Source organism: Drosophila persimilis, unplaced genomic scaffold (genome assembly GCF_003286085.1).
Source record: "Drosophila persimilis strain 14011-0111.01,24,50 unplaced genomic scaffold, DperRS2 tig00000124-arrow-pilon, whole genome shotgun sequence".
Taxonomy (NCBI): domain Eukaryota; kingdom Metazoa; phylum Arthropoda; class Insecta; order Diptera; family Drosophilidae; genus Drosophila; species Drosophila persimilis.
This window is the reverse complement of record NW_020825294.1, coordinates 4,765,332-4,781,573: the sequence shown is the minus strand read 5'-3', so window position 1 is coordinate 4,781,573 and position 16,242 is coordinate 4,765,332. Positions and strand designations below refer to the sequence as shown.

The following is a 16,242-nucleotide window of genomic DNA, read 5'->3' as shown; positions in this document are numbered from 1 at the left end:
ATTTTCCACCTTTAACAAAACTTTTTGTTAGACGATTGACTTGATTCCCATCCTGCCCTGTGATGGAATGCGATTTCCGCACAGTAAAAAGTACCGTCAAAGCCTTTTCACTTTTCACTTTTCACTTTCAACTTTTTTATTTTCCGGCACAAAAAACAAAAGAGCGACGAGAGGATGAAAGGATGAGAGAGGAAACTACTTAACGTCAGCCTATTAACAACTTAATGAACTTTTGCAAATATAATAAAACTTTGCAAATGTTTTCCCCTCTGCATTCCATTATTTTGTTCTCTTTTTTGTGTGTGTCTGTGAAAAGGTAGAACCGCAGAGAACCTTTAAGAGCCTCCTGCCCCCCACACACACTTGTTTTTTAAATGAATTCCCATAATGCTTATGAGATGAAATGCAGAATAATTTATGGCCGGAAGGAGGCGCGGGAAAAGTGAGAGCCAAGCGACGGAGAGCCTATTAAAAAAAAAAAACGTTAACGTTTATGTCCATTAATAAAATATATATATATATATATATATATATATGTATGTATGTGGATGCCGCAAAATTAAGCGCCATTCAGAAGTGTTGGGGGATTTATACAAATATACAATGGTGGCAGGACATTACGCATACGCCTTGTGGCAGGTCGAAAATGCAAACAATACGAAAATTTGCATTTGTATGCGTAGGCGCGTGCAAGTACCCTACCCTCTGGGCTTAGAGGCTGTTTAGGGGTAAAGAAAGGTACATTCGAAAGAAGGTAAGGTGTTGAGCAGCATCCGCACCAGGGTTTGGTCTCTGGAAAGTCACAAACGGAACTATAGACAAAGACAATCAGCAATCAGGCAAGCGTTCAGCTTTCAGCTGAAATGTTTCGTTTTGAGGTGCTCCCGTTTTCGTAAATTCTTGTCACATTTTCTCATTCTCTGTTAAACGCACAATTCAGTGCTGTTAGGCGCATAATTCAGTGTATTGTGCGCACGAAATCCTCTGTTATGTGTAACATTTGCTATATCGATAGCCGAATCAGGCTGCGTCAGCTGTTAATTTGAGGTTGGGTTGAAGAAAAAATATATATTATAAAGTCTAAAGCAAAATTGACCAGCTATTGGTATCAATTACATGTTAATGCATCAATAAGTGATATATTTTTTTCCTTTTCTATGAAAAGCCGTTCCATTTTCAAAACGAAAGTTTTCACGAAAGTGAAAAGCGGAGCTTGTCAGGGTATAAATGGTCAAAAGAGTAACATCCATACATTTCAATGGTACACGATTGTATATAACTTTTTCGTGGCATGGATTTCGTGCTGGGAATGCCTATAACCATTACAATGTATGGATATTGTCTTTGCGCCAGCTCACGCCTGGACTGCCTTACCTTCCCAAGAATATACTTTTGGCTTGCGTTTTTGCCTTTATTTAAAGCACTTGAGAGAAAAATGAAGCGTTGGGCGGGAGGCAGGAGTGGCAGCAGCGATACTTTGTCATGTTTCGGCTCATCTTTTGTGCAAACAAATGCCTTTTTATGATGGAAGAAAGGAAACATATGGAAATAATTTATAATACCCGTTCTTCCTGTCCTTCTGCGCCCCATCTAGTGCTCGGTGTCCTGCGGACAGGGAATACAAATGCGAGGCGTTGAATGCAAATCGACAGATGGCAGCCTGAGTGCCAAATGTGATCCACTCACAAAGCCCGCCAGCATGCAGCAGTGCTCCACGGGCATCCACTGCGACGGAGGTGGCGGCGGAGGCGGAGGCCAGAACAAAGGCGGTGGAACCATCATCGTGGGTAGCAGTCGTTCGGTGAATGAGGTATGACTCCTGACTCCTGACTCCTGACACTTCCTGCGAGGCCTGAATTTTTTCTAACTTTCACTTTTCCATTCTTTAGCGCTCGGAGCGACACATGGACAGCAGCTCGGAAATGGACGAGGACGATGACGACGAGGAGATGGACGAGGCGGAGGATATCGATGACATGGAATCGGGTCAGGACACCGATGACGGCGAGGGCTTGTCCTATGCCGATCAACCTCCAAGATACTCGCATCACACGCAGAGCCGCCTGCACCACGAAGCACCCGATGAGCCGCGAGCCATGCGCCTGATGAGCGGAAATTCCAACAATAATTACAATCGAGGAAATGGCGGCACAGATGTGCCATCATTGGATCCCACGTAAGGCCCAAAAATTGTATAAAAGTGTAATCAATCTATAGTAGGTGGAATTACCCTCTCTTTAAGCCTCCGTCTAAGTTCTAAGACTCGGTATATTTCAATAATTATTGTCAGCCAGTGGGCTAATTGATGTCACGCCTTGGCTATAGCCGTGTCCCTTGAGACATGACACACTACAGCTACAGCTACTACTCTCTCGTTGGCTGACTTCTGAGCGAAGAACTATCTTGAAGGAGGTGTGGGAGTGGGTGTGGGAGTGGAGTGGCGTCCTTCTGTGTCGCCTCGAAGCCAAACACTTGACATATTTCAACTTTGGGGCGTTGCGACGCCTCCTTCTGGGGCACTCGACTCTCGAGCACTTGGCTTACACTCTCAACATCATTGCCCCTCCTCAGAGCTCCTCTCTCCCACTCCATGAGTCATCATAATGTCCTTGAGCATTGTCGACACCTAAAATTAAGGATACACATATATATACATATATACTCGCATAAAGTAGAGGATATCGACTCTTGGAATTCTGTAAGAGGGGGCAGAAAGTGTGCGCCTAATGACAATTAAAGTGGCGCTTTGACATGTCCTTTCCTGCGATCCATTTGCTATTGGAAAACGATAAAGAAGGACTCCCACCTATCACCTCCAGGAAAAAACGAAATCAAACATATCACAATTGTGGCCTTTAATTAGCCAACAAACGAAATGAATCCTAAATGAAATCATTAGCCAGGAACGACTGGAGCGAGTCCGGGGAGTCCTCCGGAGTGTTGGCCAAAAACCAAGTGCTTTTATCGTTTAATTGGTGCATGGGGAATACTTAGTCCAAATAATAAATTACAGGCCAGTGATTGGGTGTTCCCCCGTTCCCCGAGGGCGGCAAAGAGTAGCTTTCCATTCGTGTGTCTCTTTGGCGGTTTCTGGGGGGGATTTCAGGGACATTACTGGGGTGAGGCGGGGGCTAATGCATGGCAATCATTTCGGTGACCATTTCCTCGTACAATTTCGAATGGAAGATCTATGAAATTAGCAGAGTTTTCAATGGAAAGAGGGTCCTGTACTATATTCCAGGAAGTTGTTAAGTTATTTCAATAATTACTGGCGGAACAATCGAACGGAAAGAAGCCTATAATGCATTGAGGAGTGGGTGGTGGAGCATTTGATTTGGTGGTAGATTTATAGAGATGTTCCCTCTTTGCAGGCTCAAGCCCTCGGACATTGAACCAACAGAAAAATCTCTAAAAAGGTCTATAGACAACGTTATATTTTACGGATTTAATGGAGCGTTGACCAAACACCAACAAACTGCCGCTTTTTGTATTTCGCTAAAAAGGCATTCAACTTATCTTTTCTTTTTGTTTGCCACTAAACTGAAACTATTCGGTGGCGTGGTGGCGGGGGTGGCAGGGGTGGCTGGCGTCGCCATAAAGTCGCGTCTTGATGCCGCCGGAGAAAAAACCTTGGCCTCCGATGCCGCAACAAAAAAAAAGGCCATGAAGGCAGCTCGATTGAGAGACGGAGAACGGGCCATGGGCCATGGGCCATGGCAAAACGCCAGACAAACAAACAGAACAGCACAGCGCGGAACAGAAGTAAAAGATACAAAGTTTGGAGTGGGCAAAACGAAGGCAAACAGAGATGGGAACACGCGCCCCGGCCTGGCCTAAAGGGAGGTGGGAAATGCCTCCTGGCCTGGCCTATGGGGCGAATGAGCCACGCGCTGGTTATGAAATCAACAGACAGTCGGTGCCCTGTCATTCGACCTACTTAGAGGATGTCTCTCTCCCACACTCGGAGGACACTCAAAGATGTTTGTAGCCATTCGGCGCCGCTCCACGATTTGACTACAAATCAATAGGGGATGCCATGTCCGGGTGAAAGGGGGCTGTCCGCTGTCCCCTGTCCAGCAGCTTTTGTCAACGTGGTCATAAAAACCACTTCAGGCCACAAAACAATGCCCCCGCAGCACCACTAATACTTGCCACTGTCACTGCCACTCCACTGTTCCACTCCAAAACAAACACAAAAGTGCGGGGGTGCGGCGGCTGTGGGCTCAATAAATATGTGTGTCCCGGCATCAGGAACCGAATGCAATGTACGAGTACGAGCCCTGTACGAGTAGAGCGGCATGCCACACGCGCGCTTCCATTGTCGCAGGGAATTTGTTTAGCTCTGGGCTCTGGTCAGCCAAAGGGGGGAAGGGCCCAATGGTGGGGCATGGAGGATGCCGTTGACACAAGGTTTAGTTGATTCGTTCTGTCGCCGGGGTGATGTCTGTCTATTGGTCCTTTGAAGAGTGCTGGACACGTGAATGCTGTCCCGCTGTGGGGCGTAAAATTTGATAAATGTTTTCCCAACTAAATGGGAAATTCCCCGATATAGGTAGAAGATGAATCGTTAGTAGATGGAACTCTTTCGTACCTAAAAAAGAGTATCTGCGATCTCTTTTGCCATCTTCTTTTGTAGAATCTCCTCATTAATAGTCATATCTTTTGTTCCATCTCCAGTTACATCAAGGACACGGATTGGTCGCCCTGCAGCGTCACCTGTGGCGAGGGCATACGTCGTCGCATCCATAAGTGCAAAATATTCCTGGAGTACTCGCGGACAGTGGCCACCGTGAACGATACCCTGTGCGAGGGCACCAAGCCCCACGACGAGGTGGAGCGCTGTGTGGAGGAGCCCTGCATGCTGCCATCGCATGGCTTCGACGATCAGTTTCCCAGGGACTCCATCAAAGTGGGCGTGTCGGAGCCCGGGAAGACCTACGTGTGGCGCGAGCAGGGCTACACCTCGTGCAGTGCCTCGTGTTTGGGCGGCGTGGAGGAGCTGATCATCAACTGTGTGAGAGAGGACAATGGCAGAGTGGTTTCGCCGTTCCTCTGTTCGCCAGAGACGAAGCCGGAGGCCAGGGTGAGGACCTGCAACGATCGTCCTTGTCCGCCGCGATGGAACTACTCGGACTACACGCCCTGCTCGAAGAGCTGCGGCATTGGGATCAAGACACGCGAGGTGCAGTGCATCCACGAGGTGACGCGCGGCGGCGAGAACACCATGGTGGTGCCCAACAGCATGTGCCCCCAGCCGCCGCCCGCGGATCGACAGTACTGCAACGTGCTCGACTGCCCCGTGCGCTGGGAGGTGGGGGAGTGGTCCAAGTGCTCGCACACCTGCGGCTACGGCTTCAAGGACCGCAAGGTGGAGTGCAAGCAGATCATGGCGCAGGAGCACAAGATCGAGCGACCCGAATCGATGTGCCCCAGCGTCAAGCCGCCGGACAAGAAGCCCTGCAACGTGAAGCCATGTCCCCCCGAGGACCCCAAGCCCGTCATCCAGATCAGCAACTCGACGCACATACAGCACGACCCGAAGAAGACCAAAATCACCCTCAAAGTGGGCGGCGCTGGAGTCGTGTTCTTCGGCACTCAGGTGAAGATCAAGTGCCCCGTGAAGCGGTACAACCGCACCAAGATCAAGTGGAGCAAGGACCACAAGCCGCTGCAGCGTTCGCGCAAGTTCAAGGTGTCCAAAAAGGGGGCCCTGCGCATCCTGGACATCACGTTCCGCGATGCCGGCGTGTACTCGTGCCATGCGGGCCTCAGCTCCGCGGAGATACACATTGAGGTGAAGGCCAAGCCCGGCCAGCAGGCCGAGGAGCTGGAACGCCAGGAGGCAGGTGGGTGTCGGACACCCACTTTTGTGGGTTCCCTAATGAGCGTCTAACTAAGCCCCTGCTCTCTCTCTCTCTCTCTCTCCCCACAGATCGTTTGGTGCGTGAGCGAAGCGGCACGGAGGCGCTAACCTCCGCGGACATGACGTCTGCGGGGGGTGGAGCAGGCGCTGGAACTGATGGCCCCGCTAATGGGTAAGTCCTGTGACCTTCTGCGCAAAACTTTTCAGCGTCCAACTTTTTACTTTGGCGGCGAATTGTGGCCCAAGTTGCGTGTGGCAGCCACTCCCTTCGAAAGGGTTGAAGGCATAAAGTAATATTTTGTGGAGATTGAGTAACTTTATAATCCCACTACTTAAATATTGACTAATATTTAAGGGGAATTAATCATTAGGTATTCCATTCTTTAAGTGGAAACTTTCCCTCTTTAAAGTTCTCTCTGTCTCCACCTTAAGTGCTCTCTCCTGTCCACTTTCGAAGTTCATTTTCATATTCCTTTGCATTCCTTTATCATAAAACCAGCTTGACAGTAGTTTTTCTTGGCCCCCTCTGCTGTGCCCCGAGCAGCCTTCTCGCAAGCGGAGTAATCTCTGACTCCAGAGACCCCCCGCCCCCCTCCATCCGTTTAGTGTGCAAAACGCCTTTGCTGTCCAGTTATTACCTCCTTATCTCTGCCACTTTCGCCCGTACTTTCTCCCCACCACCGAGTGTTGCCATTTCCGCTTTTGCGTACACCAAGTCGTATACAATATTCGCGCCTCTTCCTTGCCTCTCCTTTGGGGGTGCAGCCGTAAAGTGGCAACCGCTTAGTGTTTCTGGTCAGTTATGCACTCGAGTCCGTGCAGGGTCCCTCTTTCTTTCTGTCTTCCTGTCTGCCTGTCTGTTTTTATCTGCAAGGCAGGGGCGGTGCTTTGATACCCTTTAGAAAGGGAAGAGAGATGGAAGCACTGCTCTAAAAGAGCATTCGATGTAGCCCTCAGTTTTGTTGAAACTTTGTAGAGTTTCTGCCTTTTTCTGTAGTTTTATGGCATCGCAGGGCATCAAGGGTTCGTTTAAGGAAGCTATAGCCATCGTTTCTTGTTGCTTTATGGCCCAGCACTCCAGGTCCTGCTTCTGCCCGGCAGTCGTACTCCTACGGCACCTCCTGGCCGTCCTCTTTCTGCTTCCTCTAGAATCAAGTAATAACCCTGTCATATCTACGCCAAATCTGCCTTGTATATTTATTCAAATTATAATTCATTAAGTATTTGTGTGTGTGGTTGGAAATCTATTTCTTATTTGTATTTTTAGGGCCGCGCTCTCCCTTCTTGTGGCGGGCAAAAGTCCAGTCTTCGTTCACTTTGTAGGGTCCCTCGATGTGGCAGTCCTGGGCGGTGCAGACGCCCATCGTGTACTGGGGAAGGGCACAGGCATCGTTGCACTGTAGCTTCTCCATGCATGTGCGAATCAGGCATATAGCCTCCTTCTCCGTGAAGCTCCGCTCCTTGGGCTTCTTGTCGCGCACCAATGAGATGACCGTCTGCCGGGCAGGTCCTGTGGCCGCCACATAGCCATCGGAAATGCCCTCGGGACGGCCAATGGTGGCCAGGTAGGGCCCCTCGTCCGGCTGCATGCCAGCCACAACTAGTTCCACATTCGTGGCATCCAGAGCCAGGCGACGGGCATTCGTGGTGTTCATCAGCCAAAGGGCCAGCGACTTGGGCTTCATCTCGAAGCCGTCCTGATAGATGCGATCCGAGCTGATCTGCTTGCCAATGGTGCGCCTGTACATTTGGACGTCGTGAAAGTTCCCGCCTCCGCCCATAATAATCTGCTTGTTGATTTTAAAAATACGATCCACATCCTGGTACCGAGGCACTGACCCCTCGAACACCGTTGTATCGGCGGCAATGAGGACTCCTTTGTCGTAGCGAATCCCGATCACAGAGGACCCCATGGCAACGGGCTTCCCTGCTGCTTCAACGCCGATAAAGTCCTGGAACTCTGGATTAAACATTTTTACAGACAAATATTTGCCAGAGAAATTTTTATAGAAGCGACTGACTTGAATGGGAATATTTGTGGGAATGAATTTCCTTGAACTAAAATATCTATTGGAAAAATGATCTGGCCTGCTTGATGGATTCTATGTCTCTAAGCTTAGTCGATTTTAGTATAGAAAATGGAATACATAAGTTGGACTTGGATTTTCATTCGAAATCACTGGAATACTCTGCTGCTACACTCTGAATCTCTGCTAATCCTGTATTTTTGCAGAGGAAAAACATTAACAACCAGCAGATCCGCATTGACTGCATTTTAAAGCCCTGACCTTTAACTGACAACCTTCGAGTGTTCTTTAAGGAACCAACCCAGTTCTCTCAGTGAGCGACTTTTTATATCTTTTTATGTCGAATCTTTTTCCTATAGCTAATTGCAAATGTAGTCCTTAAATGCCTATGTATTTTTGTAAGAATGTTCTAATCCTTTAAGGCGATTATTTGATTCTTGGATGTGCTAGGCAGTACGATTACATATACATATGTAATACCCCAACAAACAAGTTTAGTGCTATTACGACTGTTTTAAATCCGAGTGCAAGAATCTCTCGGCTATTCAACGTCGATCAGAGTCTATAGATCTTAGTTTTCCACGGACTATGCCAAAGTACACTATAAACCCACTTGAAGTTCTGATATCTTGATCAATCAAGCTCTCTTTACGAACCTATAAGAGTGTAGAACTCACATAACTTCCCTTCTTAAAGCCCTCTTCTAACCTTCGTTACTTGTTGCCCTACGCCCCTCATTGCAGTCTGCTTCTCCTTCTAGTTGTACTGCTCCTAGGACTCTTTCCCTCAAGGCCTGTTCCTTCCTGGCAGTCCCTACTCCTCCTCTTTGCACTCCTGGCAGTCCTCTACCTTTCCTTCAGCCCACACGGCGTATGCGTGTTATCATCGTTTGTGCCGCTGTCTAAAGTGTTATATCCGGCACACCTTTTGCACTCCTGTACTCCTACCTGTATCTGCACTTGTATCTGTACGTGTACTTGTACCTGTATTTGTCTTTGTATTTGTCTTTGCTTTGCATTAAAGTTTTATGCGCTTGTGGAATGAAAAAAGCATAGCAAAAACAAACTCTAAGTAAATTTCATGGTTACTTAGTTGCTTTGCATCCCACAGCCCCGCCCACTATTAGAGCCTCCCATTCTCTGAGGGCGGCGGACCGCTAAGAAAAGTTTGCAATGACATTTTATGCTCACTGAGAGAACAGGCTTGGTTCCTTAAAGAAAAGGGTAATGTAGGGGCGATGTAGGTGTCCTTTTGGTGGGGGAAATCTTAATTGTTGTTTAAGGGAAAGTATGGTGGGGACCCCTATAGGATCTGCAGAAGTTTTCTTCAATAATTCCCCCCTTTTCCCTTCCAATCAAGCGTGTACTTATGCCTATTCCTTCTCTTGTTATTCTACATTGAAATACCACTCCATTCAAGGGTATGCCAAAGTCCTTTCCTCTCCTCTGACAGCCAGAACATAGGTTCGTTGTTGTGTATTTATTTTGAGTATCGAGGGTCCTTGAAGGTTACCTGCGTGGTGGTTAGTTTTGGGGCTTGGAGCTGCTTGGAGCTCTTGAACGTTTACGTCTATTGAGTGCGCCGTACCTCCGGCAGCAGCACTCACATGTGAAACAGCTTGCCACAGAGCAATGCCACACTCTTTTTGCCACACACTCGTGCCGCATACGCATACGTGTGTGCGGTTTATTTTGTAATTTTGGTTACGTGTTGGGGGGCGGGAGGGCGGGGGGATCGTAGTTTAAACATGCCAAAAATTACAGATATTCCTGAATGAATATACACATACACACATATATATATATCCTTACAAAGGACAAACAAGTTCCATATGTTTGCATGCGCGTAAGCCCCTCCCCCTCCCTCCCCCCAGCACCCTACTTTTCCACCTGCTTAACGTGGAACGTAAATGGTTTAAGAGCAAACAGAATGGCCAACAGCAAACGGCAAATAGCCAACAGCAAAATGCATTTTGGGGCAAGCCGCAAGCCCCGTACCCCGTACCCCATACCCCCCTGTTGATAAGCCCCATAGCACACACACACACACACACACACACAAACACTCGGGTGGGGTGGCGGTGTATTTATGGCTTTTCAAATGCATCATCAGCGGTCCCTAAAAGGAAAAATAACAAAATATATCCCAAAATGTGACTCAATAGAGAGGGGGGAAATGCCCATAGAGCGATGGAGTTTTCATATTTGATCGCAGTTTAAATATTTCAAAATAAATACATACATATCTCTGCGGTTGCCAAAATGTTACCCTGTATCTTTGTTGTTGCTGTTGCACGGATGCACACACCGGAACACGGACACGTGGTGGACACGGGGGGGACATGGGGGGTCACGGGAGAGTGAAACAATTTTTGTCAATTTTCTGTGGGGCGCATAGGAAAATATGCAAATATCAGCCAGCAGCGGTGCAGGGAGGGGGTAGGGGTGGCAGGGGGACAGGGGGAGAAGCTTAGTCTTTTGACCGGCATTAAATGATGTTTTTCTTGTATTTTTATTTTATATGTGTTTTTTAAACGTGGGTGATATATGGCTTGTGCTCGTTGTGGGCTCTTAAATTTATATTTATGTTGCCTTGAGAGAGCAGCGGAAAGTGAATTGCAGTGCAAATAGGAGCCTCGAATGCAAATTGTTTGTGATGAACTTTGACCCCAAACATAGATATAAATTTTAATAAGTGGGAGATCCATTGAATGAATAATGACAACAAGTCCCATAAATAACAGTAGAAGAAAGCATGTAGAGGGATATATGTATATTGGTATTTATTAAAATTCATAAGATTTTAATTGAGAATTTTGATTGGATATAGATTTGGGACCAGATATGAGGCTTTTCTGCCTTTTTCAGGATTTAAGGCAATCAATAATTGAGAAAAGTAGAATTTATGCTTGAATTTCCTTAAACTTGAAGAGTTTTCTCTGTTTTTGTGACTTGTTCTTGGGTTTTTCCATAACTTTTCTTTGGCTTTACTGCTGGCATCTCGCCTGCTGCAATGAGGCTTCCAATATGCATGAGCATGCTCCAAACACAATTTCATATTTCAGTCAATTCAAAGCCATAAGCCCCGAAAACCACTTCACACCAGGCCCCCTGCCCCTCCACAGACCCTACGAGATGCAACACTCACAAGAAAACCCAACCCCCCCCCCCCCCCCCACACGGGGTACGGGGTGCCGCCACAAAATGCCACTCGACAAAAGAGCTTTGTGTGTGGGAATCAGGGAATCTGCATTTGACATTTTCCACCGAAGTGAAAACTGAAAAACAAGAATTCGGACAGAGGGTTCTCGAAGACCTGCAGGTCCAGGTCCAGGGACCCTCAGAAATGAGTATGGTTTTAATGTTTTCCCCCCCTGTTTACCCACAGGTCCACGAAAGAGCAGCAACAGAATGGCAACAGCAACGGCCGACGGAGGCAACAACAATCGGAACGCCTGCAGAACGGAAGGGAGCGTAACCGGCGACCAAAATCGGATGGAATACAGCATGCGGACAGCAGCATTATGGAGGATGATGTGAGTACAGCACCTTGCCCCGATCCCCACCCGGAGTCCGGTTATGACTGTCCCACTCTATCAACGTCATTGTCGGGGGCTTACATTTTAAATACGACTACGATACGACACTCATTCCCTGCCTCGGCCACGTATCTCTCGAAGGGAACAGAGAACGTTGCGTCCTTTTTTCAGATTTTACACAATTTTCGTTGTGTATTGGATTTGTGGCTGGTTTCCCCACAGACAGCCTCCGCTCCGCTGTCGTCCCTTTGTCAACATTCTACGTAATTTGATAGTTTTTCCACTTGGCTTTTTCTTATTTTCCTTTTCGGGTTTGTTTCCTCCTCATATCAACAGAATAAATATCTGCACCAACTGTTGGCAGTTTAGATTTGTATCGCCCAACGCCTGGCCCACTCCCACTCCCACTTGCAACCCCTTCTCTATCTATCTATCTATCCATCTACGAGCATAGTATCTGTAACTTTTTCGACTGGCCAAACATATAATGTGCTTTAGAATGAAATTACGTATACGTAACGTTAGCCAAAGAGGAAAGGAGACGCAGAGCAGAGCAGATCTGGGGCTAAGCCCGAGAGCAGAGCAGAAAAGTAAACCAACAGAGGCCAGGAGATGGCTGCTTTTGGCCAGGTTACTACGTTTGCCCCAAGTCGGATTCTGTGCCCCGAAATTAGCGTAAATTCCTTGATTGAATCGTAGTTCTGTGCGCCTGGTTTTTGTGTAATTGGAAATTTGATGAAAGAGCAAAACAAGTTTCTCTTTTTTGAGGGCAAAAAGGAAATTGAAATTGCGGCTAAGGAGTAAAGGACAATGCGAATGTGGCAGATTTATTCGAGAAGAATGGTTAGAAACGGTTAAAGGAAACGAGTGATAAAGGGTATGGGATTAGTATAGAAACATCAAAGAGAGTGCAAGCCACTTAGGAGCGTGTATTCCACAGCAATTTATAGATCCAAAGGACTAGAAAGGTAATCCTTTAAGTACTTTAAAAATGGAATTTGAGTGGAGTTTTCAGCGTTCCTAGGCCTAGGGTCGTTTCAGATGGGGCTTCCGGCCAATCTCTATGCTTTCCCCACCATATAAACCCACTAGCCACACCCCTGCACCCTTCCACCTGTAATATATCACCATCTCTATCTGACGAACCAATAACCATACAGAAATATTGCTAATAAATAACGCCACACTTAATAACTATTTTCTGTCATAATTCTTTCTTCCTTTAAACCCCGTACATGCCCCTGCTATATATCCTGCCCCCTCCTGCTCCCGCTCCCGCTCCTGCTACCGCTCCTGCTCCTGTTTTTGGGGCGCCTCTATATAGCATTCGCAATTAGTGCAATCGGAGGACCGTATACCACAGCCGGCGAGCGCCAGCAGCGGCAGCAGCCGCACCAAGACACTGCTCGCAATGCCATATTTTCAGGTGCTGCTCAGCAATCTCCAGGTGAGAGGCATCCTTTATGCATTGCATCCTTTGGTTCAACGTTTCGTTTCGTTTCGTTTCGTACTCTGTTTGTTCTCTCTCACATTCCGTTGCTCATTCGTTTTGCTATTTGTTGCCGTTGCCGTTGTTGTTTCATCGTCTATAAGGATTCATTCGTTTGCGATGCGATTTTTTTATTTTATATGATTTAAATTCATTCGCTTTTCGTTCGCAGTGGCCTTGCCCAAAAGTTCTTCCTTGTTTTCATACTCCTTTTTTTTTTGGCCGAGGCCCTTGCCTCGAGGCTCGTCTGCTGCGTGTTGCATGCGTGTAATTAGTGCCCCCCCCGAAAAGGGGCGGCGGCAGAGGCGGAGGCCCATGCAAATTGCCCAAAGTGTTGCATATAAATTTTGCAACGTGTGCATATTTGTCTTCGGTCTCTGATTGGGCCTCCTCCCTCCCTGCCGCCTGGAAATTGTTGCAATTTGTCAAATGACAATGCAAACGAAAATGAAATTTTAGCAGGCGACTGCCTGCCTCCATGCCACCCACCTTGCCACACCTTGCCATGCACCCGCTCGAAGTCTTCATTTGGCCACTGATATTAGCCATTTAGTTTGTTCTGCATGTATTTCATTCTGTTCTGTTCTGTTTGCGGATAAATGCACTTCAATTGGCAAGGCATTTCACAGGAGAATGCCTGTGGCATCTTGAGCTCTGATCGATTGCCTCTTGTGCGGATTGATTTCTGATTTCGGGTGATTATACGTTTCAAGAGATTTCTGTTTGCCAAAGCTGCTTTTAAGATACTCAAGATTGCAATGAGATGTATATTTCTTCTCAAGGAAGTTTCTTCTATGAAGAGCTCGTTCCCAAAGAAGTTTCTTCCCAAAGATGTTCCTTTCCAAAGAATTTCCTTCCCAAAGAAGTTTCTTCCCAAAGAAGTTTCTTCCCAAAGAAGTTTCTTCCCAAAGAAGTTCCTTCTCAAAGAACTTCCATCCCAAAGAAGTTCCTTCCCAAAGAAGTTTCTTCTCAAAGAAGTTTCTTCCCAAAGAAGATCATTCGCATATCTCTTCAAACAACCAATTTACTTGGGATAGAACTGTGATTAAGATGACTCTTATACCAACTTTTAGTGAAGAAATTTCCTGGCTTAAATTAAGCCCAACATTTGGTTGTTTTTCTTATGATTTTTCTGATTTTTAGATGGATTTTTTTCTACTCATTTCAAAGATTCCTGCATGCGTTCCTATCATTTGCATGATTTTAGGCCAATATCTGTATCTCTCACTGTCAAACTTGGATTCACATTCTTTTTACATGTTTACCGAATATATACATATATTTTTCTTTCCTCTTCGGTTTGATTCGGGGGCACCACCACTCTACTCTCTCCACACAAACAACATGGGAACCAATTTCGAACACACACAAAAATCTGTACCGTACCCAACAAAAACCAAAAACAAAAACGTAAATGCAACGTAGGTAAAACCCTTCCTTCTAAAGAATACACGTATTTATGCCTGATTTCCATTCCCATTCCCATAAATATCCAATATTTTTCGTCGCTGCACTCGTACCTTCTGCCTGGGGCGCGTAAACAGTTTGCCTGATCTTCCGACCAACCAAACATTGCTCTTCCCTCAAAATATTATATCGCCAAATATTTAATTAAATGGAATTTTCATTAAAATTTGCCTCCTTTTGCTCCTTGCGTTCGCTCGTGGGAAACTTTCTGCGCGCCCGATGCCATCAAAGACATTTTCCGCTGACTTTTTGTTCCATAGTCTGCATTTTCGTGCATTGTGAAATGAGCAAACAATTGGCATAATGGCCAAAAGATGTGCCCGCCCCCGCCCCCGCCCATTACCCCCGTTATCCGGCCGAAAAAAAAGTTGCATGCTGCCAAACTGAAAAGCTGGAAAATTGCCAGAGTACGCACAAAGAGAGATATTTTCACTCTCGCATTAAATATTTTCAATGAAAATTTGCACTCAAATTTGCCTGCTCTTTAAAATTGATTGTTTCATTTTATTGCATTTTTATTCGATTTAAAATCGGAAAAATATTAAACACAATTAACAAACATATGCAAAGGCTCTAGAAATACCCCGAAAAATAAAAAAAAAGATAAACCAATTAATTAAATTCAAATTACAATAAATCAAATTTGCACTTACTCGATTTCGATTTTTATGAAACGCATATATTTGTAACAAAATTAAAATTTTGGGTTGTAAAACCTGTATTTATGTTTTTAATTTTTTAGCAAACATTTGTTGAAATTGAATTTCTCTATAGATTTATGCTTTAATGAGAAACCAATGAGAAACAGGAAATCTAACCGCAGATTTTGCTCTGCCATGGAATCATTTAATTTCGAATCATGATAAATACACTCGGACTAATCCATGGCTTTGGTTTCGTGGTCTGTCAATTAGAGCGTTTAAATTTTGCCATTTAAATTCACCAACAAAATTCCTCGGCCTGCGAATGAATACATTTTACCATTTTAGGGTACATCTCGCTCTCATAAACACCCGTACATGTGTTTTCCTTTTTTTTTTGCTTTTGCTGTGCTCTGCATGAAACATAAACATACGATAATTAAAGCACACACACTCGTATTCATATGTAAATTGTATTATCAATGACCTATATCCTGTACAGTACCTGAGTACCTGTATCTATATTTAATATTTATGCTTAAAACTAATTAATACAATTCATGCCTGGAAGGTCCTGGTGCTGGTCCTGGTCCTGGTGGTTGGTTTTTTATTATCGTTCGATATGCCCTGGCCGGGTAAGTGCCACAACGCCCATCGCCCACCGCCCACCGCCCACCGCCCACCGCCCATCGCTGCATTCCGGAACAACTTTTACGGCATCCACATACTCGTATGATGGCTCTCATCTATGTATTTTTTATTCCTTCCTTCCAACAAACAATTACGAACAACTTTTATTATAAGCTTAATTTATTAATTGAAAAGTTTATTCTTTACCGCCGCGCGGGCTCTCTCTCTCTCTCTCTCTCTCTCTCTCTCTCTCGCTCTCCCAACTATTTTCCACCGCACAAAAGTTGCAACAATTTTTGCGGCACAGAAAATTAGACTTCAGTCAACGTTGCACTGCCTTTTTACCTGGCAGACAATTTTGTGGTAGTATATGAGAGATGGAATCGCGGTTTTCCTCAAGCTCAAAATTATAATGCAATAGAGAATAAATGAAACCGTAGAGACCGTAGAGAGAAAGGCAGTGAAACGCTGGGCGAAAGTTCATCCATAACAAGGACACGAAACACACACAGTGGCGGGAGTCAAGCAGCTGATTTGTGGCCACAGTGTCTAGGAAAAGTGTGTGACCGCTGAAAGTATACAGCAAG

At 45.8% G+C, this 16,242-nt stretch overlaps 1 protein-coding gene across 5 annotated transcripts in view; it reads left to right on the top strand.

Moving 5' to 3' along the window:
* The window catches only part of LOC6593454 (protein madd-4), a 67,776-nt gene that overhangs the window by 42,519 nt on the left and 9,015 nt on the right, over positions 1-16,242 (top strand). For 4 of the 5 annotated variants that reach the window (XM_026988039.1, XM_026988037.1, XM_026988038.1 and 1 more), the window contains 6 exons: positions 1,595-1,810; positions 1,890-2,176; positions 4,678-5,846; positions 5,933-6,035; positions 11,278-11,425; positions 12,753-12,875. In XM_026988039.1, coding sequence (XP_026843840.1) covers positions 1,595-1,810; positions 1,890-2,176; positions 4,678-5,846; positions 5,933-6,035; positions 11,278-11,425; positions 12,753-12,875 — 2,046 coding nt within the window. The remainder of the gene's footprint in view (positions 1-1,594; positions 1,811-1,889; positions 2,177-4,677; positions 5,847-5,932; positions 6,036-11,277; positions 11,426-12,752; positions 12,876-16,242) is intronic. The other variant, XM_002018700.2, reaches the window with a different exon arrangement.